We start from the raw sequence: 24,885 nt of genomic DNA on the forward strand, positions 1-24,885 counted from the left end.
TTTTGTCAACTTTTTCTGTCGGTTTCGCGCACTGTGCGGCGCCGCTCTCCCCACAGTTAGTATCGCTTGCACGTGCTACATGCCTGTTTATTTTAACGGCATATTTACTTATTCCCTTCGCAACCGGCATCGGATAGCGAAATTCTCGAAATACGATCAGACGCGTAAAGTTCCCGAAGCATCGAATGCACTTCACGGCTTGCAATCTATCACCATAGAGCGACAACGTTTTTTTGTACAAATACGCGTAGTAATAGTAAAAAGTTCGAATTAACACCGTTTTCCTATCTAAATGAATGACTGGCGATGACCCCGTTATTTTCGGCCAAGACGATAGCGTGATTATCACGTGATCTTGCGTACGAGAACCCATGTGAAAATACCCAAGCAATTATGACACTTAACGCTTTGCCGAAAAGTGTATAATGCCTTGTGTTAATAAATCAGCTGTTAATGACTCAGTCCCGAACCAGCCGGTCGCACGTGGTCCGATGTACGAAAACTCCTCCTTTATTACTTTTTTAGAATCTAAAAATAGAAGGAATTTATACGTTACAAGAATATCTTTGAACCTTTATGGTGTGTTACATACGGGGCTGAATAACTTACTTCTTGTGCCGTTATAAAAAAAAGTTACTACATCGCGACTTGCCACATGTGTTTTAAATTCTTTTTTTTATATGGTCTGGCTTATACCAGTTTATTTCAGATACAATCACAAATTTTATTTGCGGCTGTATAAATAATTTTTGCGCTAAATTTTAAATGAAATTGTTTTTGTTTAACATAATAAAAAATATTTTTGTTATATCAAATAAGCCTTGATAACTTAATCCTACTACTATTATAAAGGCGAAAGTTTGTAAGTATGGATGTATGGATGTTTGTTACTCTTTCACGTAAAAACTACTGAATGGATTTGAATGAAACTTTACCACAATATAGTTTATACATCAGAATAACACATAGGCTACAATTTTTGAGGTTTTTAATGTGAGGTCGTAAAAAAACCCATTTTTTACGCTTACTTACTAGACGGGACGAACCTGAAGTTCACGCGAACGAAGTCGCGGGAAAAAGCTAGTAGTTTCATATTGCCGCAATTTTTGTTATCTTTGTTTTACAATACACTTGATTCATATCATTTCCGATTAGAATAACCCATTGTCTTCCGGATATAGGGCCTTATTTGGGTATGATTATCATGTTTTACTCACGCGTATTAATTAGTGTCAGATTGCAGAGAATCAACTCAATCTCAGTTCGGTGTAAAGAGATTTCGATTCTATGCTTAGTTTACAGGTGCAATCGATAAACAAATTGACTCAAACATCATCAGGAAAAGTATATCTATACTAATATTATAAACAGTTTGTAGGGCACCAAACAAACAAAAATCCGTAAATCCATATGTATGGGTGTTTGTTCCTCCTTCACACAAATAACCACTGAACGGATTTAGACGAAACTTTGTACACCGATAGTTTATTACCTGGATATACACTATACACACTATATACACAATAGGATTTATCCTAATTTTATGTGCCCATATTTTGTTTTGTAGCGGGCAGGCCCGCGGGCAACATCTAGTTACGGGATAAATACAATGTGTCTAGACAACTAAATTTCCTGGTAATTAAACACAATGAGGTTTTATGCGAAATATAGGTCAATACGACATACAAAGTCAACAAAGTTTATGTCTGGGTTAGATAAATATAAATCTCGAATCTCGTCGGATTTCAAGTGGTAATTATGAAAGGGTCAAGTGGACTAATGAAGTAAAAAACAGATTTATCTTATGTTAAATATGTCAGTTTATATCTCAAGTATTTGGCTAAACCTATGATAACCTCTTTGAGAGGTTGTTGCAGTTGTGGAACCAAGACAGTGTGTAGAGCTCCATCTCGCTTTCGCGGTAATGGAAGGCCTTCTGTGACGTCATTGGTTATGTTCTTGACTTCTTTTGTTTTGCCTTTTCAACCGGCTTCCTAAAGGAGGTTCTCAATTTGTATTCCTTTTTTGTATTTGTTATTTTGGATCTATGGGGTGGATGTACCGAGTTTGTTGAATTTTTTAGCATTTAACGTGAAATAGTAGTCACGTGGTCCAAACTTGGCTTAAGAGTTTTAATAAAATTTGAAGTCTTTTGCATGTTTTTGTTGTTGAAAAATGCTATCCCAATGTAGGTACATTGAAGATGGCTGTCATGCTTTCCAGATACGAATAAGCCGCTTTTGGTCACATAAATTTAATCCAGTTTGGCTCTGTAGTTTTTATTTAAAGTCGTTTGTATAGTATATTGTTGTAGTCGTATATTGAAGTTTTCCTTCATTCTTACCATATTTAAATCAGCTGGTTACTCACATTGAGCTAAATACAGAATTTAACCAGGACATCATCCATAAACAATTGAAAGCAAGTAACACCGAACCCCATTTATATAAAAAGATATTATATAAAATGCAGAGGGCAAATTAAAAAAAAAATATGTGTATCAATACTATTTACATCGAGTAAATATTTTCATTTAATTTTACCGATTCATTGCCTTACATATTAAACAAGGTGATATCGTTAACATACGTATTCATATGCATACTCCATGGTCGACTGCATGAACTAATGCCGACTGACCGAGTTTGATTTCATACCTGTACTACCTTTTGAAGTAAGACTGTAGTCGTCGTGAGAGCGAGATAGAGTTATATGCCGTGTATAGCGCTAACCCTCTTCCACATTGACAATAGCTTGGTATTAACAGTTTAGAGTACTGGCACGGATTGTTTTATTATTTAGGAAAGTGACATTGTGATAATAAAACAATTATTTAGATAAATATGATTATGAGTTGTCTTTATGTGTGTCATGGGGACTACTTGTCAAATTAAGTGGGTCTAAAATTATAATTAAGCTCTTTATACATGACGCAACCATACACAAAAATATTAGTGTCCAAGCTACTGCAAATATAGAAACTTTTTAATTGGAATAAATTTATTGCAGTTGTTAGAAAGAGACGCCGTTTTACAAATTGTACGTTTTCTCTCTTCCTTAACTGAAACAGCTTTAAGTATATGGTGATTGGCTCCCAGAATTCTTGCAATATAAAAAAGTAAAAGTTCTTAGTCCAAAGATTAATTCCACGGTAAAGTCTTTAATTAAAGTCTCGTTGCTTCGTATAAAAGAAGACTGTAGAACAATTAAGGAAAATGTTATTATTTTTGTAGGATATTAATTTTCCTGTTAATTTTGTGAACAGGTGGTTGCTACACTGAAAAATAACAACCGAAGTATCTCTTCTTAATTTAGGTTCAGTTCATTGACCTGTGTCATTTACTGAAAGAAGAAAATTATTTAATAAAAATAAATTATACATGGGCGTTGTCTGGTTACTTGTCCTGCGGTGATGATGATAATAGAAATTAATTGAAAATAGTAATGCGAAGAAATAATTATGTAAAATATAAACCTTTGAACATTTGCAAATGAACTGCAAAAGCAGGTAGGGCTGCTAAATAGTCGTATTTTAATAATCTCCACTGTAAGAATATAAATTGGAGAAGCGCTGTGCTGTAAAAGCTTGCGTTGTCATTGAAGTCTAGACTCCAGACGAATGAGTCATCAAAAAAACTTGTGAGTCAGCGCCTGTGGACATTCCCATAGCAATTACTACGATTCACACACAAACTATTGACGTTTATCATTTAGGCGTTCATACCTAAACACAATTAAGCAAAAGAGCTGTACAAAAATTATGAAAAAAATGTGATTTTAATATTAGCTATAGATAAAGTTAAAAAGTATATTATCGTCGTGGTTAATTTGTAACTTCTGCTCTCAATTAATTCACTAATTACTATCTTTGCTGATCTGTGTACCTTCTCTCCGACCGTTTCTTCTGTAGACCCAGCAGTAAGACAGTAACAGTAATTTTTAATAAATATTACCTAGCTGCCCTGGCTTGTGACTGTAAATTGAGATGAGAGCTACCTTATCTTTCAAGTAAAATTGAATACCGTGTGCAAATCAAATTTAAAATCAGTTTAGTAGTCCATCATGTACAAACAACATGTCGTTATTCCTCTGCTTAGTGGCTAACTACGAAGAAGAGTTAGCAATTAGTATTATATTTTTTGCATGACCATCTTTTTGTAGAATAAACACCGAGAATTTTTGTCTTCTTTTATACTTTTTGAATAGTTAGTTAAGCACAGGAGAATGGACAAAGCAAACATTGTAAAGCGAATTGCTATTTCACGATTGTCTTACGTGTTTCATTGTCTAACTTAAAACTGTCAGTAGTTGCTATTAAGGAAATTCTAGGCGAACATTTAACGAACAAGATTTGAAAAGGTTTTCAATGAATAAAAGTTTTATTTAAAAGCATATTTCTGAATCACATGAATGTGTCATATGATTCAGAAATATGCTTTTAAAAATTAATAATTAAAAAAAATACCGAATCTTTTTGGAATAATTTAAAATCGAATTAAGTCTATCATTTTATTTTATTTAGTGCTCAGCATAAAAACATGCACATTTGACTGGACAAATAGCTGAGTAGCAGTTACTCGTTTGATCCCGCGTAGGACAAGCATGTGCCCATAAATGTATGTTCGGTGTGTCTTTGTTCATGACTTGAAAGTTTGAGAACTAACTACAGTGGTTGAACAAAAAACTCAATTTTTATAATAATATGAAAGTAGAAGATTTGACTGCGTTGGATTGACTTGAGTCTTTAATTAAAATACACTTCACCTAGGACCTACTTAAAAGTTTGAAACATGACGAAAAACACTGGTATACTCGTTCGGGATTATCAGAATAAAAAAAAAACTTTGATAAAGTTATGTAACCATTTATTTTGTGTATTTCAAGAATTGTTCTATTTTAATAATTGATGTGAACTCACAGTTCAAACTTCAAGCTATCACAAACTATTCCTGTATTGTTATTTTAATTGGAATTTAAAGAGCGTAATTTTTATAGTAAAATTAATTTCGAAGGCGGAATTTCGGCTCATGATAAGAAGAAATAAAACAATTTTGAAGAGTTTGTTCTAATTTTTAGACGTAGCTATCAAATACGGTCTAAACAGTATCAATCAGTAATAATCTCGACAAAGTGTATTTAAAAAGGTTTTATTTTGATCAGTGAAAACAAATAATTTTTAACAGTTTACCAATTATTATAAAAGTTAAAAATAACATTGGTTTAACGTGATTTGGTCTATCTATTTATTTATTTAAAACAGTAAGTTTAAATGTGTAAATAACAAAATAATATCCATAATTAAGGCGTCACACACACAACAACATTTTCTCTTTACATACACAAACACACATATGCAACGAAAGGCTAAAGCCCAATAATTATTTAACTATAATAATTACAAATATCTCCTTGGCAACATTCTTATAAAAGTATTTAGATAAAATGAGCACGGGTTTTGAGCGTGAGATATTTTAAAACTGGTCTGTATATAAGCAATTTAAAGAAGTATTTATTACACCTCTCTTGTAATTGTAAAAGCGAGAGAGCATATACACAGTATAGAGTAGCCTCTCGCTTCCACGATTGCGTCAGTTATACTTTAAAAGGAGGTTGCAGGCTTTTTGTGCGTTCGAAAGTGGTGATAGATTTTCTGATACAATATAATAACATGGCCAAATATTGAAATGTTAATCAGTTTTAAATTTTAAACTTATGCTATCTTTTCGATTTCACGGTAAAAATGTATTAAAATACAATGTATAAAGCTCAAAAAATTACCAAAGATTTTACTTATTACTAAATGTATTTGTTAAGCAACAGTTTTGTTCCTTTCTTTTGAGAGTCTTTCTGCTTCCTCTATAGAATCTGGTAAAGGTACGTTGATGGTTTCTGGTAGAGTGAAGACTAGAAGACCAGCTAATACAGCTAACGTGCCGAAGAATATCGATGGCAGGTTGTCGTAGTACAACGCCTGGGGAAAAAAAAATGGTTAGAACAATTGTATTTGGTAAAACATTTAGGGGAGTGCCTTGGAGGACAATCTTAAGAAGTAAACCAGTACAGGATGAATAACTTCATTTTTAAACTGGTCAATATTTTTTGTTTGTTTGATCGGTAACTGTTATATTATGGAAAAGTTCAGATTTTCTAATTAAGTAGGTATCACTGGACAATATCAGTTTTACTTTAATATTAGGCTGAAAAAACACACAACTAAATTCAAGCTAGGCAGATTCATACTCACTCAAGCATTATACCTTGCCAAGAGACATAGCAATTCAAAGAAACCTGAAAATGTTTCAATTTACCAAAAGTCATACAAAACTATTAAAAAAAGAGGACAAACTAGAACTTACCAGTAAAGGTGTCAAAGGCGCTAACGTAGACCCGACCCTTCCAGTAGACGAACATACAGCTAAGAGCGACTGCCTGACATTGGTAGGGAAGACTTCAGACACGTAGATATAGACTGAGCTGTAAGCCACCGTGATGGAGAACTTGCCGGAGAGGTAGAAAACAAGAGACCACCAACTTTGATCTGTTGGAAGATTGGAGGTGATTAGCGAATGTTTGTAACATATGTTGGTCCAGTAAAGGATAATGGTCAAGTTTATGACTAAGAAACTTTTGATGTCTTGGAAGGTTGGAGGTGATTAGCAAATGTTTGTCATGTATGTTGGTCCAGTAAAGGCCAAAGGTTAAGTTGATAACTAAGACATAAGTGAGTCTGATTCAGTTGAATGCGAAGGCTTTTGGTTCATACCAATTGGTTGACAAGCACCAACATGGAAGTAATGTTATAGGTATAAGAAAATAACATAAGTAGAAAAGGTTATTTTGCTGTATTTCTCGATTCCCAAATTAATTTGTCATAGAAATTAAATGTCGCTGTTTCAATTAGATTAAAATCATTGGTTTTAAAACGCAACTTGGCTTTCATAAGCTGTTTACGCCAAGTCAACATAATTTAAATTTCAAATTGATTACTACAGTGTAAGCTGAAAAACCATTCAACTAAATCCTTAAATCAATATAAGATAATCAAACTTCAAATTCAACGCAAATCGAAGATCATGATAATTACTTTTCAAATCGGAATCCCAGATTCATTTATTCATTCGAATGTTTACAAAACAAACGAATTTGCAAACGCTAACTTTGTGAAAACCGCGTGAATTATTATTTATGTTTCAGTATCTTCGTTTGCTCGTCGGCTTTTGAAATCACTTTAACCAGAACATTCCATTAATTCAGGCTGTCATACCAGCAGTGATTACTAAATAAACAGTACTGACGCAATTTTTTCTCAAAACTTGTGATCGTGTCTGTTTTAATAATTAGAAATTGAATTAAAGTGATGTCTATAATTTCCATCGGTATTCTACCCTAAGCATTTGTAATCAAAAAAATATTAACCAGTCATGAAAATCTTACCTTTGGGCAGGAAAGACAAGCTGATGCAAAGGATCGCACTTAAAATGTAAGTGATGATCATGACCCTCTTCCTTCCAAATCTGTCCAACACGAACAAGCAAACAAAATTCGCTGGGATCTCAATAAAAGCCACCAGCATGAAGTTTATATACTTGTTTCCAGCTAACGAGACCGAGTTAATGGACAGTCCGTAGTAAACGAATGTACAGGTTATCCAAAGATAGGAGCAGGTGACCAATCTCCTCCTAATAATACTCGATCTAATCACTTGAAAAAATATCGAAGTCTTCACTTCTTCTACTTCTGTTTCTTCTTTATCTTCTATCGGTTTCTTTTCCAGCTCTTGGAGTGGAGATGAAACGTTTTCGGATAATTTTACGTTGTTCATTTTTGCTGCCTTTTCTAAGATCACGACAGCTTCATCGTGTCTGCCCTTGCTTAAAAGCCATCTGATACTTTCATTTAAAATCCATAGATATGAGAATACTAAACAGGATGGGGCGTATATAACTCTGAGGAGTGTTCTCCAGTCTTGTAGTAACCAGGATAGACTAGCTAAAGTCATCAGTCCAAATACGAATACTACGTTTATCAAAGTGTTTCCAAATACTCTTCCCTTTGGACCTACAAGTTCCATGGCTGAAAGGAAAATAACCGTGAAAAAGTTTGTAAACGTGATGTTAATTATACAAAATTCTTGGTTACCCTGCTAGGCTGTTTACGGAAAGGCCAAAATTTGATGAGCTACATTTTTTATACAAATTATTACGAATACCTAATCACAGCTATTTCTCATTACAATTCATGTCAGATTCAGATACTTTCATGTTTCGTTAATGTACAAACTCCTTGTTTTTATTTCTGCTATCCATCTTTCAGACTTATGAGAGACTGGCAGTAACTTACCCAGAACAAAAGCAGTCGTATAAGCACCAGCTCCAAACCCAGCTTCCAAGAACTCCAATGACACCATCATTACATAGTTTGTAGAAAAGGACCTTGTGAATCCAAATATACAATTCATAAGGGCAGCTATGGATAATGCGACTTTCCTTCCATATCTGTCTGATATAATACCAGTTAGAGGTAGAGAGAGAAAAAGTCCAGAATTATGAATGGTGCCTATAAGGGTCCGCTTCCAATTTAGGCAGCCAAGATCGAACTGAAACAAATAATTGAAAACAGAATTTGCATACTCTATTGCAATTCGTCTTTAATATAGCAAGTTCCGTATACTTTTGAAGTTTTATCCGAAATCAAAATCGTGCTCTACCACATTCATATATCATCGATTAAACTCCTTTTAAAACAAACGAAATTGCTTTCTCCATACCGAAACCCGGTAGTCTCGCTACCGTCAATGCATTAAATCCATTCGGGCGTCACGTGCGTGATCAATGTAAATAAAATTATGATAAACGATCAGTCTGCTGTGACATTATCGGTCAGTCGACATGATATCTGGTTGGTTCAAGACTTGACGGCTCTCGTGACAATATTTACAGAGTGTCGTTAACTGTGAAAGTGTTTGTGTTGAATTTATTTTATGGGTGCATTTTGAGTAGCGCTGACAATTTAATGCCTGTTGCACGTTTTTGTTACTTTGTTCCATGGGTTTTGTGGGTTTTATTTCCTAGTACGATTTTGGTTTGGGTATTTGATTGTGAAGTAGTTTAATTGTTAATAAGCTTATTTAGATCTTTCTCAATGCTTTAAGTATTGCTAGGACGACAATTTTTGTGACTAGTATTTTACAAACTACTTATTTATTTTTATTTATTCACTATTTGGTATATAGATTTTACAAAGGAGGTTTTAATAACATAGGCATTCAATAACAATAGACCATGGATTAAAAGTGAAATATTTTTTGAAGTTTAGTTTTTGATTTACTAGTTTAATTATACTTACATCTTTAACTGCCGAATCCTCATCGCTATACACATAGGAAGTACACGCTTCTCGTACTGTAGTATCGAATGCATTCGCCGTACATGAACTATTACTACTAGTTACATTTTCTAAAAGGGGATGTCTAAAACACTTAGCATATACCCCTTTTTCCTTTGGTATAGCATGTTCGAGCCACAAACTAGTGTTTGATATACTTTCGCATTCATTAACTTGACATCTGAAACAAAAGAAAATTACTATGAGTATTTTAAAACTTAAACTTAAAACTACTCCCGCTCTAATGTAAGAATTTAATGCCTTGCAGCGCGGGAGATTTACAAACATTCAAATCACATACACGAAGACATCCAGACTCCGCGCTCATTGGGTTTGGCTTGGTGACCTCAACCATTCGGCTATCCGTGCAGTCAAATATTAAACATTGAATTTTAGTTCTAATAGTAATTTTATGATTCGGCAGCACACTAAGCCATATAGCAAAGTCCCGTTGCAACAGTCTCACATTGAGACATGATGGTTGTAACCTATTGCAAAAACATTTGTTATACCTAATAGATAAGTTAAAATTGTTTTCAAGTGATAATTGATTCTCAAATACTTTAAGTATTTCATAACCAATTAGGCTATCAAAGGGTTATAGAATTTTCTTGATCAAACGACGTCGCCTCATTTAAAAGAGGATATACAATCTGACTTATCGAAGGTCAATTTACCTCAACACGTTTAAATGGGAATTTTCGTACTCATTATTGGAGGTCAATGAAACTATATTTTAAGTCATAGGCCCTGCATTTCGATATGAGAGTCTACTACAATCACTCTGTGAAGGAATATTATAGCAGTTGTGGAGGAGAGATGTCTACGCCTTGTCGTGCTGTATTTCGCTTCTGCGAATGCAACAATATCCTTTATAAGACATGGTTGTAGAGCTGCTGGAGACGTTGCAAAAGCGCGGGCAGGTTCAGGTTTAGTCAGTAAGAGGAGGACCTCAAGGAAAAGTGACCGGGAGTGCTGAACTTGCCGCTTGCCGCAGGCTTGGAAGGAATTTAATGGCCACCACGCGCATTAACTAAGCAATCAAAAATTCAAGAAGTACAAATTTGGTGTAAGCCTCTGCCCTAAAAAAACGAAGTTCAAAATTACACTTTTTCCACTCAAGTTCAGCTTCATTAAGCAGCCAAATCACTACATCATAGCCGTAATCTATTCAAAGAAGAATTCTCATCATAAATCTGAATTTTTCCTTATCGGGATCGAAAATATCTGAGTTTCAAATCGATGCGACGTTGTAATGATAATTAATATCAGTCTGTTGATGATTGATCGCTGGTCGGGCAGCTGTTAGTGATCGCGAATGGTGTAAGATTTAGGACCTGGTCGAAGGTATAGGCGGATGAGGAGACTAGCTAATAAATTAGGATGATCATTTTCTTTTGAATTTTTTTTTAGTGCTTTTTATTCGTCTGTAGCCAATGGTTAACAACTTGATCCTATTACTAAGGCTCAGATGTTTGTGCGTCTGTCATCAGGCTGTACCTGATGAACTTGTGATAGGTAGACAGTTTTTTTTACAGATATTGCCACTATATGAAATATAAAAATAATGTTAAACAACGGCTGGGATGGCAAAAAAACTTCTATTTTAAATGTGTTGATCTAATATCGAATTTGATGGGATAAGTAATAGTTCGATTCAACAATTGCTCTATCTTGTGACAGTATCTCATTAATATTTATTTAATTTCCCATGTTTAGGTTCTACCATTTTTCCGATACTTACACAATATGATAAAAAAATCTGAACTTTCCTTTTTTGAATTCGTAGTTCATTTGGAAACTGTTATTTATAGGTTCATGAATAACCTATATAACCAGACAATTTATAGTTCGTAAGTGTAAATAAATTGTATTCGTCTTATCAAATCAATTATGTTATGAATGCCGTGGAAGATAAGAACTCACTTTCAAAGAGAAAACACTCGTCGGACTGCACTCGTTCGGATATTACACATACAGTCGTGATAAAATAAATATTAATATAATAAATTGTATAGTGCAAGAAATCTGTTAAAACAGTTCCAAGAATTATAACCTTTATATTAAATTTTACAAGCAATTCTTAATTAAAAAAAAAGCATTACGTATGTAATTGTCTGTTATAATTAAAAATGTGGTCAATTTAAAAATTTGAATCATAAGCTAATAGTTATAATTTTAATTCCTAATCACCCACCAAACCATATACCTAAACCTAATTAATAGCTACTTCAATCTACACATAAACAATATTCTCATATCCGCATATCGATAAAACTACAAAAAGAAAAAAATGCTCATCACGGCCTAACATAGCAACAACTATAAAAAACAAAACACACTCAACGGTCGTGTGCCACAAGACATAAATCGTACGATCTGGTGTGATCTCCTCGTGCCAGATAACAGAACGTTGCCCCATATGTTCAGTGATAACCTTATCAGGCCGTATTTAAATAGATTGCATAGTATTTGTATACCTTACTTTGCAAACAGATTAGTGAAGTAGGTGACTTTTGATTATAAAGTAAATGGGTCGGGAATTAGCGTTAAATGCGCCAAAAACCTTATTTGATGTCTTGGTCACTAGCCACGATTTTAATATTATTTTGATTGTGTCCCGTTTTCACGTGATGAATAATTTTGTGAACCTCAAATTTATATCCGCAACGCACGTTTGACGTGGTGACCAATGCCACTCGGCCATTCATGTAGTTATTATCAATTGCTAGAAAGAAACCTTCGTAAAATAAAATTGTCTTGGTTCGGCTTTCACGCTTAAAACTCTAAATCCATTAAAAAAGTTATAGTGTGCTATCATGTAGAGTTTGTTGCAACGTTTATTCTTCACAGCGAGAGTAATTGTTATTAGTAACCGGTTAAGGGTGGGCGATATGGTGTGCTGTCTCAATCATATGATTCTTTGATGTTGAAAAAAAGTGGCACTTTGCAGCCTTACTTGAATCAATGGAGCGAGCGATAAGGAGATTAAATTCATCGGGTATGAAGATACTGATATAAAAATATGTAAGTATGTATGGTACCAAATATAATAATAGCACTCACAAACAGATTTCTAGTCAATATATATTGGCAGGCAGTAAACTGTTGGTGAGAAATATGTGTTATATGTTTGCGAACAAACAATAATTCCAGTCCATTGAATATTAAATACGTGTTCAGAATAAAAATGACGATCCGGTATTTGATTGCCAGTTTGTGGCCATATTTGATTTGAGTTTATTATACCTAGCTAATATAGTTATATAGTATGACGCGTGAATGTGGAATCTCTATTTATGATATTTAAATGTAAAAAGTTTTTTCGGTCAGGCTAAAGGCTGACGTAGGGACAGAATTTATTTTAATTTGTGCTTTAGCTTTTGGCGGCGTTGAACATAATATGATACCAACAAGATAAGAAAAGACTTAGTTTGTTAAAATTGTTAGCTTGTCAAAATAGATGTGACCGTTTAGTCACTAAGTTTAGTAAGGTAATTGTTAAGCAGATCGTGCCTAGCTCATTATACTGTTACTAACAACTACTGTGCGTAACATTGCACTTAGATCAAAAAAATGATATATTTCAACATACCAAATATATTCTTTAATCTTTTACAAACAACAATAACCAGATCGTTACACTAAAAGAAGTTTTAAATTAACATAATAACAAGATTTTAATACTAAAATTAACTTCCGTACACACAGCATCATTAATATTCATTAAATTTGAATACTAGCAACAAAATCCATTAGTATCAAAATATTTGATTAAAATACACGTGCTTATCACGGGTTTAATGCGTGAGTTATATTGTCAACATTAAAACTAAATGAACGGATCAAGTATTGGTATATATTTACAACAATATTGGCCTAACTTCCTTGTTATACACTACCATCATCGGCCTAGCCTTTTCCCAACTATGTTGGAGTCGGCTTCCAGTGTAACCGGTTTCAGCTAAGTACCAGTGTTTTACAAGGAGCGACTGCCTATCTGACCTCCTCAACCCAGTTACCTTGGCAACACGATACCCCTTACTTAGACTGGCTGTCAGACTTTCTAGATTCTGACGTCCTTGCTGTTTTCTAATAATATTTTTGTCTTAATGGTGTAATCAAATAACTATCTGAATACTACTTCAAAAGCCTGGTTTTAAGTGCTTTCTAAGTCACCATTGTGCGATCGTTTTAGGCTGGTTAAAGCTATTTTAGATTGTGTGTTAAAAAAGATATGTGTTAATTGTTATGCCTATCTATAGGCATAGCGTCTATTATTACAACGGCAATGATGATAAAATCGGATATGTATGGATTAGTAAGAACGAATATTGGGTTTTAGATTGTGATAATATTTTCATTGTTATTTTGTAACCTTTTAGCTTTGGGGCAACATATTTTTACAATATCAGTAAGCAGCTATGTCTGCTATCAAGAACCTACGTTACTTTTTTAGAATCCTATTTCTTACCAATATTATAAAAGCGAAAGTTTGTAGGTTGCTTATTCCTCCTTCACCATAAAAACTGAACGGATTTAGACGAAACTTGGTAAATAGATAGTATAACCAGGAAAAAACACATTATATTTTTGCAGGATATTATAGGACTTCGGAAACGAAACTGCTAGCTTTTAGTTTTAGGCTTCCGAAACTAGGGCAAAACCACAAACGAGTCTTACTTAATCTCTGTTAATGTTCTGAATATTTGCATATGCAGGCATGAGGTATTATTTTACTAACGTTGTGTTAATTCTTGCTATTTTATCAATCTCGTGCTTGCTTTAGACGGTGGTTACATGGGCAACAACTACAGCTCGAGGGAAGGTCTTGCTCCTTGTATAATGTTTTGAAAATGACCTAAAAATTATATTTGTTTATGACTTAAAAAAATGTAAAAGGCAGAAGTAGATGACATAGGGCAGTTGATACATTGAAAATTACGCAAAGTTTAAGGTAAAATTGATGGTCCAATTAAATTCAAAGGGGAGAACAGGACTCAGGGCATAAGTAGAGAGGGTTTTTTAATCGCGCAAATCTATACATATAATAAAATTGTAGAAAAGTGAAAACTGTACATTGAATATTTAAAAAAAAGAATAATTGGAGGGTGGTCTACGAACGATTCCGATGCCGAAAATATGATTTTTAGATTTTTTGTCTGTTTGTCTGTTTGTCTGTATGTATGTCCGGAAAGATCTCGGAAAGTACTGGGTAGATTTGATTCAAATCTTCAGAGAATATCAACAAGAAGTCCGGTCAACATACTTTTTACTTATTATCTCGCTTTTCGTTACAGGGGGTGAGCAAGAGCCTTTTATATCTATAAACAAATATCAAATTATCTCATAAACTACTGAATATATTTCGTTCAAATTTTGCATGAACCTTATCGTACACATGATACAACAAATATACAAAAATCATAACGCTACTATGCAGGGGGCATGAGCAGTAAACTTTTAAATTTTTGGACTCACCCGTAACTTCGTGTAATACAATTATGAAGTGTATTTTCACCCCATTGAGTAGTAGGCAGCATGGTCATCAATTTACTCAAAAAACATCACGCTATTTATTTTAAGACTTTTGGCAGAGCAATAATATATTTTTTCGAAAGTAGATCATTTTCACAAAATCAGTCATTTTATTCTCTTTCAAGTCTAATGTAGACCTAGCACGACAATAATTAAAATAAAAGAAACATAAACTATTAATACTTTTATTATTATTATTTTGATGCAAATGTTACTTCGTAATCGGTACATTCTTGAAGCAAAGGAACTCAAATTATTTTTATTTTTATTGGTGTACTAAAATTACTCAAGTTCAAATGTGGAATGCCGTAATATGATTTTGTGTTTATTTACGATAGGTGTATATACCTATGTTTTTAGCTCGGTAATGTTGGCGATGCTACTTCAAGATAAAAGAATTCGTAGTGACACTCAACCCAAAGTTGCATGTAGTTCACACTGATCTCATCTATAATTATGCATAACAATAAATAACTGAACGACACAGTTAATTATATTACCTTGGTTCATCTGTAACATCTAGCAACAAGAATATAAACTTTCAAACAAAAAAAAAGCCTTTCAAACAATGAAATAATGTTTTCTTAAATTTGCAACATTACATAGGCCAAAAGTATTTCGGACAGAAAAGCCCAGAAAACTTGCATAAAAACTTCATAATAGGTATGCAATGTGAAAGATCTATAAGACCAAAGCTATGAATTAATAAGAGCGTACGCTAGACGGTTTTTGACATTACGTATCTATTGATAGAACAATATCTACTGATACCTGGGATTTTTCAATATTTTAACGATTTGATTTGTCTACATCCGCCATTACAAAGACCGCACACGTGGCCGTTCCAAAAATTCCTGTAACGATTTATTGTAATCTCTACTTATTTAAAATTTTCTTCTTTCGTAGCCTGGTAAAAACAGGGGAAGGAACAAGACTGAATGAGTTTTTGAGATCCCTAAGCCGACGAGGATTAGGAACATATTTTTGGAAATTTCCCCAATAAGGCTGATAATAGCGTGTAGCTATCAGCACTTACATCCGTCACACAATGTCTGGAAAATTCATTTTGGCTGTCGGTATCGACAGCGTAACCTCAAACCAACCTCATGTAGTCTTTATTTAAGTTCCATTTATGCAGTCGGGATGACGGTATTTTACTTCAATGATCGTCAGGTAGGTTAACGAATAAAATACGTAATTTTTCTTTGTAAATTGGTACAGTAAATAGAACTCATGCGCATGAAGTCACTTTTATGTTCATATTTTGCTTTGTTGTACCATCCCAAATTACACATATCCTATACTTTAGATTTTTGTCATTGTCAATTTAAAAAAGGGGTGACTGATAGTTTTTTTTTATTATCACGCTATTTATTTATCAGCAATTTAAAGGCAAAACATGATCAAAACACCAGGGGGCCAAGATAACACGTTTACCAACTTTTTTATTTTGGAAATATTCCAAATGTTTGTGAGGAAGATCAGTTTTAATATTAAGAGGACAATCGAACATAACGTGTTTCAGGAAACTGTTTATCTGGGCGCAATTTTGCAAAATCTTATATCTTATGACACTATGTAAAATCCACAGTTACCGAGCCCGACTCTCACTTCACCAGCTCCGTCCACAAAAATAATTTGACATCTTATTTATATCGTCAGAAAACATCGTGTGTGAAAATAACAACTGTCTGGCTATCACTGTTCCTCAGAAACAGCCAGGTGACAGACAGACGAACGGACACCTTGGCCTCAGTAATATGGTTCTGGTTTACCTCTTTGGTTACAGTACAATAATAATTTTATGATACCTCATAATCACTATCATAATCCGTCTAACAATTTCAGGTGTAGGCCGGCCAAAGAACAGACGTGCTCGAAAATCATAACCCACCCAATTAGAAAATGGAAACCCTCAAAAGTAAAACATTTTTAGCAGAAGTGCTAAGACTGAGTTATACCTTCTGTTATTTTTTCATACTTGCATCCCCCCCCCCATTTTTAAACGGCTCGATTTGTCAAACATGTCTTAACGAACACTCGCACATAATTCACGTTTAAATTAAAATTGTACAATTCGTTCGGAAGCTATGATGTCACAGACAGACAGGCAGGCAGGCAGATATGTCAAAGTTATAAGCCCCTCTTTTTGGGATTAAATAAGAAAAAGTCATTAAAACAGCTGTGAAATATTTGACACCAGGATAGTATCGTAAACGATGAAATGTGTTTGATTCAAACATTTGATAGTCTTTGGGCCGCTCAAGACTCATTATAATTAAGAAAAAAAAGCAAGCTTAAAATGTAAAAAAAGTGTTTCATTTTCAATATTGCATTACATTTTTGCGATGATCGTTATTATTAAACTTCATAGTTTTTCACATCTTGAAAATCACGCAGACGAAGTCGCGGGCAACAGCTAGTTAAAATATAAAATTGCTAAAAGCGGTGAAGGAAAATCGTGAGGGAAAAAGGACACCTTTGATTTTTCAGGGGTTCTAGAACTCTTTAGGTTGCTGATTATACATCCAACCCAACCCAACAAAATGATTAAAAATCGTGAATAATCATAATCTATTAGTTTATTCTGGAAAATATTGTGTTCATCTAGTTTAACACTATTGTCAATGAAATGGCTTGATATACTAAAATCACAGCAAATAAACTTGCTCCAATTATGAGCAAAAACAAATATACCTTGGTACGAGATAACATATTAAACCTTGTTCTTTGACATTGCATTGATTGCAACGTTCCTGAACTTCCGAAGGTTTAACGTATATAAATATTTATCAAGATAAGGGACATTGGAGATAAGGGAATGCATTATAAAGCCCTATACACACAGCTAGAGCTGATGGCCTGAATTTGCAAAAAACATCGCTCATGTATTTTGTCTTATATCGCGTAATGTAAATGAACGAGATACAGTAAGTTGTTAAAATATAGATAATCTAGTGACGTCACTTTACACTGACAAGTGACAATTTTAGCCCTAACTTTCATACATCGTTTTGCCTTCTTTGGTGAGTTATATCTTTTTTATTATTCTGAAATTAAATCTTAAGATAAATACGTATAAAAAAAGATTAATTCGATTTTTTTAATCAAGTACTCATGATGTGTTAACAGGAGAATATTACATCATAAACAATTAAATCGAGTATTATGTAATTCAATTTACTCACTTTACAATAAACAATAGACTATTCATTGTTTTATTAAAGCGAGCAGGTATGAGTTCATCTTACATCATGAATTACATGACTCTCTTTCAAATACCATTTTACGGTCCCTTAAGTATCCAAAGTGAAAAAAGGATTTTTTTCAAGAGAAAAAATAATTTTATTTAAGCCTCATGTCGGTTTGCCAAAAATTCAAGTCCCATGCGCAAAACACCCATACTAAGTCTATATGTTGGGCTGTATCTCATGAACTGCGATGGCAAGATAGTTCAATCTATAAAAACAAATAGCAGTAAAATCAAGGTAAAACAACGGTAATAGGTATCATAATTAAGATTGCTGACCAATTCATTAATCTATTAAAATTTGTAGGGACCGCTTAATGTTTCGAATCGGACTTGCACTGAATGGTTTTCAGGAGTATTTATCCCTATTATGAATTGAATTCTTGTGTCCCGGGAAGTTTTACACACTTTCAAGTCACATACCCAAAGACACCCAGACTCAGAACAAGGTTTCGCGGATCGCTATGAGGGCTCGAACCAGAAACGTAGTGACCTCAACCACTCGGCCATCCAGCCAGTCGATGCGCCCAAATTTTTATAAGTATCTAAAGCCTATTTGTAGGGAACCCTTATTCGCAAGTCAGACTCACACATCTCAGTTATTTCGCCATATTGTAGATGTAATCATATGTACAAGACTTAAGACAAACATCGATATTATATTTACTGAACGCCGTGATATAAGTGGCGTAATATTAGAAAACAAACGACGTTCATATCAATAAACATGTACTCGTACTCTAATGTCGGGTAAATAATGTGAGTCAATAATTGCTGGAACAATGTAATATATTGTTTTATTTTAATATAAACGTGATATGTATGGTAAAACTTTTTTTCTAAGTTTTTTGTAAGGTTCTGTGTCTTCATGATAAATTGGGACTTTATTAGTAAGACTCCGCTGTCTTGTTAGGCCGTCTGTTCGGTTGCATCGCGTGAACTTTTATTTAGACTAATTTAGTTGAAATGTTCATAGATGATGTGTTTCTGTAGCCTTTTAAATATTTATTTCGACAGACAGGCAAAATAAAATTAAAAATAGTTGTACGAACGTCTGACGTATGAATCTGACTCGCATTTGGCCAGCTTATCTTATAACTCTTGGTTTGAGTTAGCGTAACATATGTACATAAAAGCAATTTGGAAATAGATTAGTTAAATCCGAATAGTTTTTATCTCAAGTAGGTAAACCTCTTTCGTACATTTTTGAAACATAACACTCCATGTTCAATTTTGATACCTACATACTGAAAAATCGGCGAACGAAGTTGATGTTTTCATTTTTTTTGAAACTCAATTATAAAATACATCTTCTTTCATGAAGTCATTTATTCTGTAAGTATATATCATCACTTTTACATGTCTTCTTTTTTTTCGAGAACTCTGGAGTCGACATTTCCCATCTGACTACCCTGAGAAGAAATGTCGAAACAAACACAGGAGTCACAATCTCTTTTGAAGTCCAGACAATTTCAATAGAGACCTAGGTTGTTTACCTTTATAACCAAATTTAGTAATATAGCTATCATACATATACATAAATGGCGAAAAGCAAGAAACACTATCCATAGAAGGCGTTTTTAAAGCACAACTTCCTCTATTTATCAAGACCACTCTATGTTATGGAAATCCTCACGTTATCTAAACATATGATTGAAGGTAACAGTTTAAAATCATACAAGAATACCTTATAATATGTCCAAGGTAACTGTATTTTGGTATATTGGTACTAATGTGCAATTATTAGCCGCAAATGTGTTAAGGCATCATGATGTTGACTTTACCAATAATCAATATCTATCTCCCAAAAATTTCACACCTACTTAATGTTTGACATAAAGTGGCCGATAAGGTTGAAAATCGTTCGCACGTTATATTACAATAAGGCTGATACTTATGTTACTCTTAACGCTATTTAATTTACACACGAAAATTTATAAACTAGAAAAGAAGGGTGACGCGCATTATAAGTAAAATGGTCAAGTGCGAGTCAACCTTGCGACTCTAGAAATCCCGTACAAATAGGTTAAAAAAAATTGACAGTCATTACAATGTTCTGACCGTACCAACAATTATTTAGCTTCGATTCTCATTTTTATTATTTTTTATTTTATCGGCAATAGAAATACTTTATCTATGAAAATTACAGCGTAGTGAATGACGCACAGACAGTTTATCTACATTCCAATTTTGCCTCTTGCATAGGAAACCCTAAAAATAGCCTCTCAAAGTGTATTTAACCAAAACGCTGACGAAGTTAGATGCATTGCAGAGTATCTAATTGAGTACACTTCCTACTAAACTAATACTCTCATAGTTGAGCTACAAACTGCGCCTAATACCTTCAAAACTTTAGTAATTTATAGCATCATTAGTTGTACGAAAACTGGTCTTATGCTGGAATTTATTAGGTCCAAACTTGCTTACATATACGCAACTTTTTATTAATTATAGAGTTTGTTTAAAATATTCTATCTTTTATGGTTTTTTTTTTATCTTATTATCTTTTCTTATTTTTATTCAATTTGCCAACTAAGGGCCCCACTTTTTAAAGTAAGTAAGCATTTGTGGAAGGGAGATGTTGCTCTATGGTTTGTAATCAGCTGACTCGCTTCATCGACAATTATAATAATGTTTGTTTAATGTCATTGCATCAGCTTCTTGGTAGAATAGAATAAAATCATGGTTTGTGGAAAAATAGACACTAAATTGATAATAAAATTATGATGATCAGCTGACTTTTCATCCACGGATTGTAAACCGTATCTCTTCTTATTCTATGGATAAGAATTACGAAAATCTCAGAATATGATGGCGTTAGATATGGTGGACCAATGAAACTGTCTACCCCTTTTGACTCAATTTCATGTAAAATGCTAAAATACTTCTACACTAAAAATCAACCCCGTTGTTTTATGACGCGCGATTGATTTTCGATCTTAAAGTGATAGATAACTTTCTAGGCTGGCCGGACAAATAAAGCGCAGGGAACTTATTTAATAAACAGATTTTTACTTAGTATTTTGGTTGATTTTTTTCCTAATACTAATTTCTGAGCCGTGGATTAAGCTTTTTTTATAAATGAAGAAAATCATTTAAATCGTTATGAAATCATACTGATGATAAATCAGGACGCAGCTTCTAATTTCGAACGCAAATCGTCAAAGCACAGAAAGACGCTCCAAGCAGACTTCGAATGCAAACATTTGCATACTGCGGATATTTGCATCAAATAATTTCAGCTCCAACTTAGATGTGCCATTTCATGACGGTCTCTGTATCCAGAAATATCTGTTTCTGTTATAACTGTTCGGATTTTGCCCCAAAGATATACGGAAATATCCCAAGATCTATTTGCATGTAACTGTTATAAATCGAAATTTGTGATTGTATTTTTGGATGCATTTCTTCTTTTTAATTATTTTACTGTCTTACTCGTAGGCATGTGTAATTTCTTTTGAAATCTGAAATCTGAATCTAAGTTGAGTTTGGTTTTTTATTAATAGGATTTCCTCCAAATTTTGGTTTAAGTTTCTACCCTACTAACATCATAAACGCGAAAGTTTGTATGTATGGATGTTTGTTCCTCTTTAGACAAAATATATAGGATAGTTTTATCCTGATTTTATGTTCCCGTGGGATCATTTTCAACTTACACCTGGCCGGCCCGTTTTCAATAGTGTACAATAAAAAGAAGAAAATGTTGGGAGCCACATAACTAAGGGTCAGCTCATTGTCACTACGTCGAGTCATTAAGATAATCATCCCATTAGTCCCGTCTCAAGGCAATGGAGTGGACACCAATCGTCTTTTATTTCTCACTTGGATGAAACTGGTTCTCTACTGTAATTGTTTAATCGTTCTCGTTTGATTTTAGTGACGTCTTGACGATGCATGGTTTTAAGATATGAGTTACGAATTTGCATTTTGAAAATAGTAGTTGGGATTTTGCTTTTATCACAGTAATAGTATTTATTGGGTTGAGGTTTTTTTGTAAATGGTTTATTAATTTTGTTTATATTATTAATTCAAATATTTCTTATTGCCTTAAAAAGTACTGTTGTCAAAGCACTATTTTATATAAACATTTCAATACCGAAACGAATTTTGTTAATAAGTGTCGAGCACGTTTCAATAGTATTAAAAAAGAAATCTTCCATCATTTATGCCTCAAAATTGGTCCCAATTTCTTTACGAAGGCAAACCTTCCTATGAACTCGTAATTGATCTTAAATAATTGATTTGGCGCCTTCAAAATGTAACGATACCCGAACCGTATTAGTTACGACAGTTTAACAATTAAGGGATCAATTGTATGAATTCATTTGATTGCCTAACTATTACTACTTGTTGCTATAGGACAGGATGGAATTTAAATTGATCATTTATTATGAAAGTTATATCTAAAGTTGAGTTATTCTCTTTTAATAGGTGTAGTCGCGACTCCCTTATCAAACACTAGCTATTACCTGCGACTTCGTCCGCGTGATTAGGAAATAAGATAATGTCTCGTAATAAATCGTAGCCTATGTGTTAATCCAGGTTGTCAGCTAATTCCATACCAAATTTCATTAATTTGGAACAAATATACACACTCACAAACTATCGCCTTGATAATATGAGTGGGATAGTTAAGTTCTCAGAAATTAAATGAAATGATGTAAAATTTTAAAATACTGACCACATAACAATATCGCCAATGGCACGACAAAATATATAAAGCAAAAACCTAGTTTTGTTAAAAATACCTAAGACCTACTACTTAAAATAATAAAATAAGATTTCAAAATAGACATGCATGATATTTACACTTATAGCAGCAGTGCTCCCGCTAGCTGAAGTTCCCGCAGCTTTACCACGAGACAACGTTCAAGGAAAAGATGTATTTCGATGAATTCGACTAAACGCTATGGTTTGCTTTACATTGGTACTTTTGTTAAAAGCCGTATAAATAAAATAATGCAAATGTAGAGTCGATGTGCATCACAAAGTTATTTATAATACAATATCGCGTGTCATAGGAAGTCGTGTGTATATATTGTTATCTCAAGAAACAGATTTCTGTTCAAGGCTATTTTTCCTAGAACTAATTATAGAATACCGATAAATTGACTATAAAATCAAGGTTCAATGAAACATTTTCCATTTCTTCAGAAATTCTAGAGAGCAATTTTTCAAAATGCAATTGTTGGAACAATTTTCTAGATCATCATGGTTATTGTTTCTTTTAATTATAACTATTAAAATATATTTATTTACCTTTGTTATATTAACCGTTTGTTGAAACAAGTGTCCTGTTTTGAATAATTACGTCATTTATTTTAATAAGTTGCATAGTTTGTTCAAAGTAGAAATACGTGAGTTTCCTGCCTAATAGCTGTTATAAACACACCTATACATACGCTAACGTAAAACATAACATCTATTTAACATTTTCTGTACGATCATACATTAAATAATAAAAAAAGAGTCCGTTTGTAGGTCAAAAACTGGACTAAAAGGGGTTCCTTGAAGAACCCCTAAAATTCATGCCGCAGTACGCATGCGTGAACTCAACTGAGGGTGGCGTGTTCGGCCGAATGTTAGACAAGTTAACCTCAAAACAAAAACACATCAATATTTTACAAAGTAAAGAAAACCAATGACTTTTCGAAAGCTTAACGTATCAAATGCTTTGGAAAGAACCCGTTTCTTGAAAAATACAGAACAGTTTATGTCATAAAATTTGAAATAAACACTGTTTACGACTCACCTGTAACCGATGTCAGATGCTTCAAATATAAAAACAGATCCATACATTCCCGCTAAAAAGCACGGGAATAAATACAGAGCAAAATTAATAATGTTGTACTTTCCGAAAGGCCCCAGTTCGTTAAGAATAGCATCTAGCCCGACTAACGTGTGATCCTTAGACATTTTCACAACAATATTTAAATCAGCCTCTTCAAAATCACTTTAAATATCACTTATTTACAAAAAAATATATTTTATTTCGTAAAATTTGTTTTCGTTCACCGGCCGGGTCGAAATCGTACGATTTGGCGAAAATATTTGACAGTACGCACGCATGCGTACAAAGTCTTTACGTGTACATAGCAACAAATGTTGAACAGTTTGTGTTTTTAACACGCGAGCGGTCCCGGCAGATGTTTTAACTTGTGTGCGTTTGAATAAAAATAAACAAGAAAACCGGCTAAACTGTGTAGAGCACGGAGATATATTGTTGTGATTGTGTGATAAAGACAAAATGTATTCGTTGCGTGTTTGGTATGAGAGTGAGCGAGATAGACATATTTTGTCGGTTTAGATAAGTAGTGTGTATAGAATTTTAATTCTGGCGTGGTATAATTATAGTGGTATAAATAGACGATTAGTTATTTTTATGATTGTGTGAATTAGATAATGTTATGCTGTAGGTCAATTTATTTTGGTGTTAGATACTCATAATTAAGAATTAATTGAAATAAGTCTATTTATTTTTATTTAATTAATATTGAGCAATTAATTAAATTATATTCTGCTCACACCACGAAGTCATCATTATCATCACATCCTATCGCCGTCCACTGCTGAACGTGGCTTACGTCCCCCAAAGAGCGCCAACCATCCCTGTCCACGAAGTAAACATGTGTAATTTCTTACATAATGTCAAGGTTACAAAAAAAAAACAGGCGATTCAAACGCGATAGTGACATAATACAGTATGTTACGAT

The 24,885-nt window shown here is 33.6% G+C and overlaps 2 protein-coding genes across 2 annotated transcripts in view; one reads left to right on the top strand and one right to left on the bottom strand.

Annotated features, from left to right (window-relative positions):
* LOC113494097 (neurotrimin-like) overlaps positions 1-24,885 on the top strand; it is a 155,182-nt gene that overhangs the window by 476 nt on the left and 129,821 nt on the right. The gene's annotated exons all lie outside the window — the stretch shown is intronic.
* LOC113493832 (organic cation transporter protein-like) lies at positions 5,224-24,619 on the bottom strand. The gene is made up of 6 exons (XM_026871862.1): positions 23,925-24,619; positions 9,346-9,565; positions 8,341-8,596; positions 7,435-8,073; positions 6,357-6,538; positions 5,224-5,971 (listed from the first exon to the last, which is right to left on the bottom strand). The coding sequence occupies exons 1-6, from the start codon at positions 24,086-24,088 to the stop codon at positions 5,810-5,812; spliced, it is 1,623 nt and encodes a 540-aa protein (XP_026727663.1). The 5' UTR covers positions 24,089-24,619; the 3' UTR covers positions 5,224-5,809.

This window comes from Trichoplusia ni, chromosome 5, assembly GCF_003590095.1.
Source record: "Trichoplusia ni isolate ovarian cell line Hi5 chromosome 5, tn1, whole genome shotgun sequence".
NCBI classification, from domain to species: domain Eukaryota; kingdom Metazoa; phylum Arthropoda; class Insecta; order Lepidoptera; family Noctuidae; genus Trichoplusia; species Trichoplusia ni.

Bases quoted from the DNA above. Each gene is read 5' to 3' on its own strand.
- LOC113493832 (XM_026871862.1), bottom strand. From the start codon at position 24,088: ATGTCTAAGGATCACACGTTAGTCGGGCTAGATGCTATTCTTAACGAA. The intron at 8,074-8,340 runs GTAAGTTACTGC...TTTTCCTTTCAG, and splicing joins TACGACTGCTTTTGTTCTGG to CCATGGAACTTGTAGGTCCA. The intron at 6,539-7,434 runs GTAAGATTTTCA...ATCTTCCAACAG, and splicing joins CTTGTCTTTCCTGCCCAAAG to ATCAAAGTTGGTGGTCTCTT.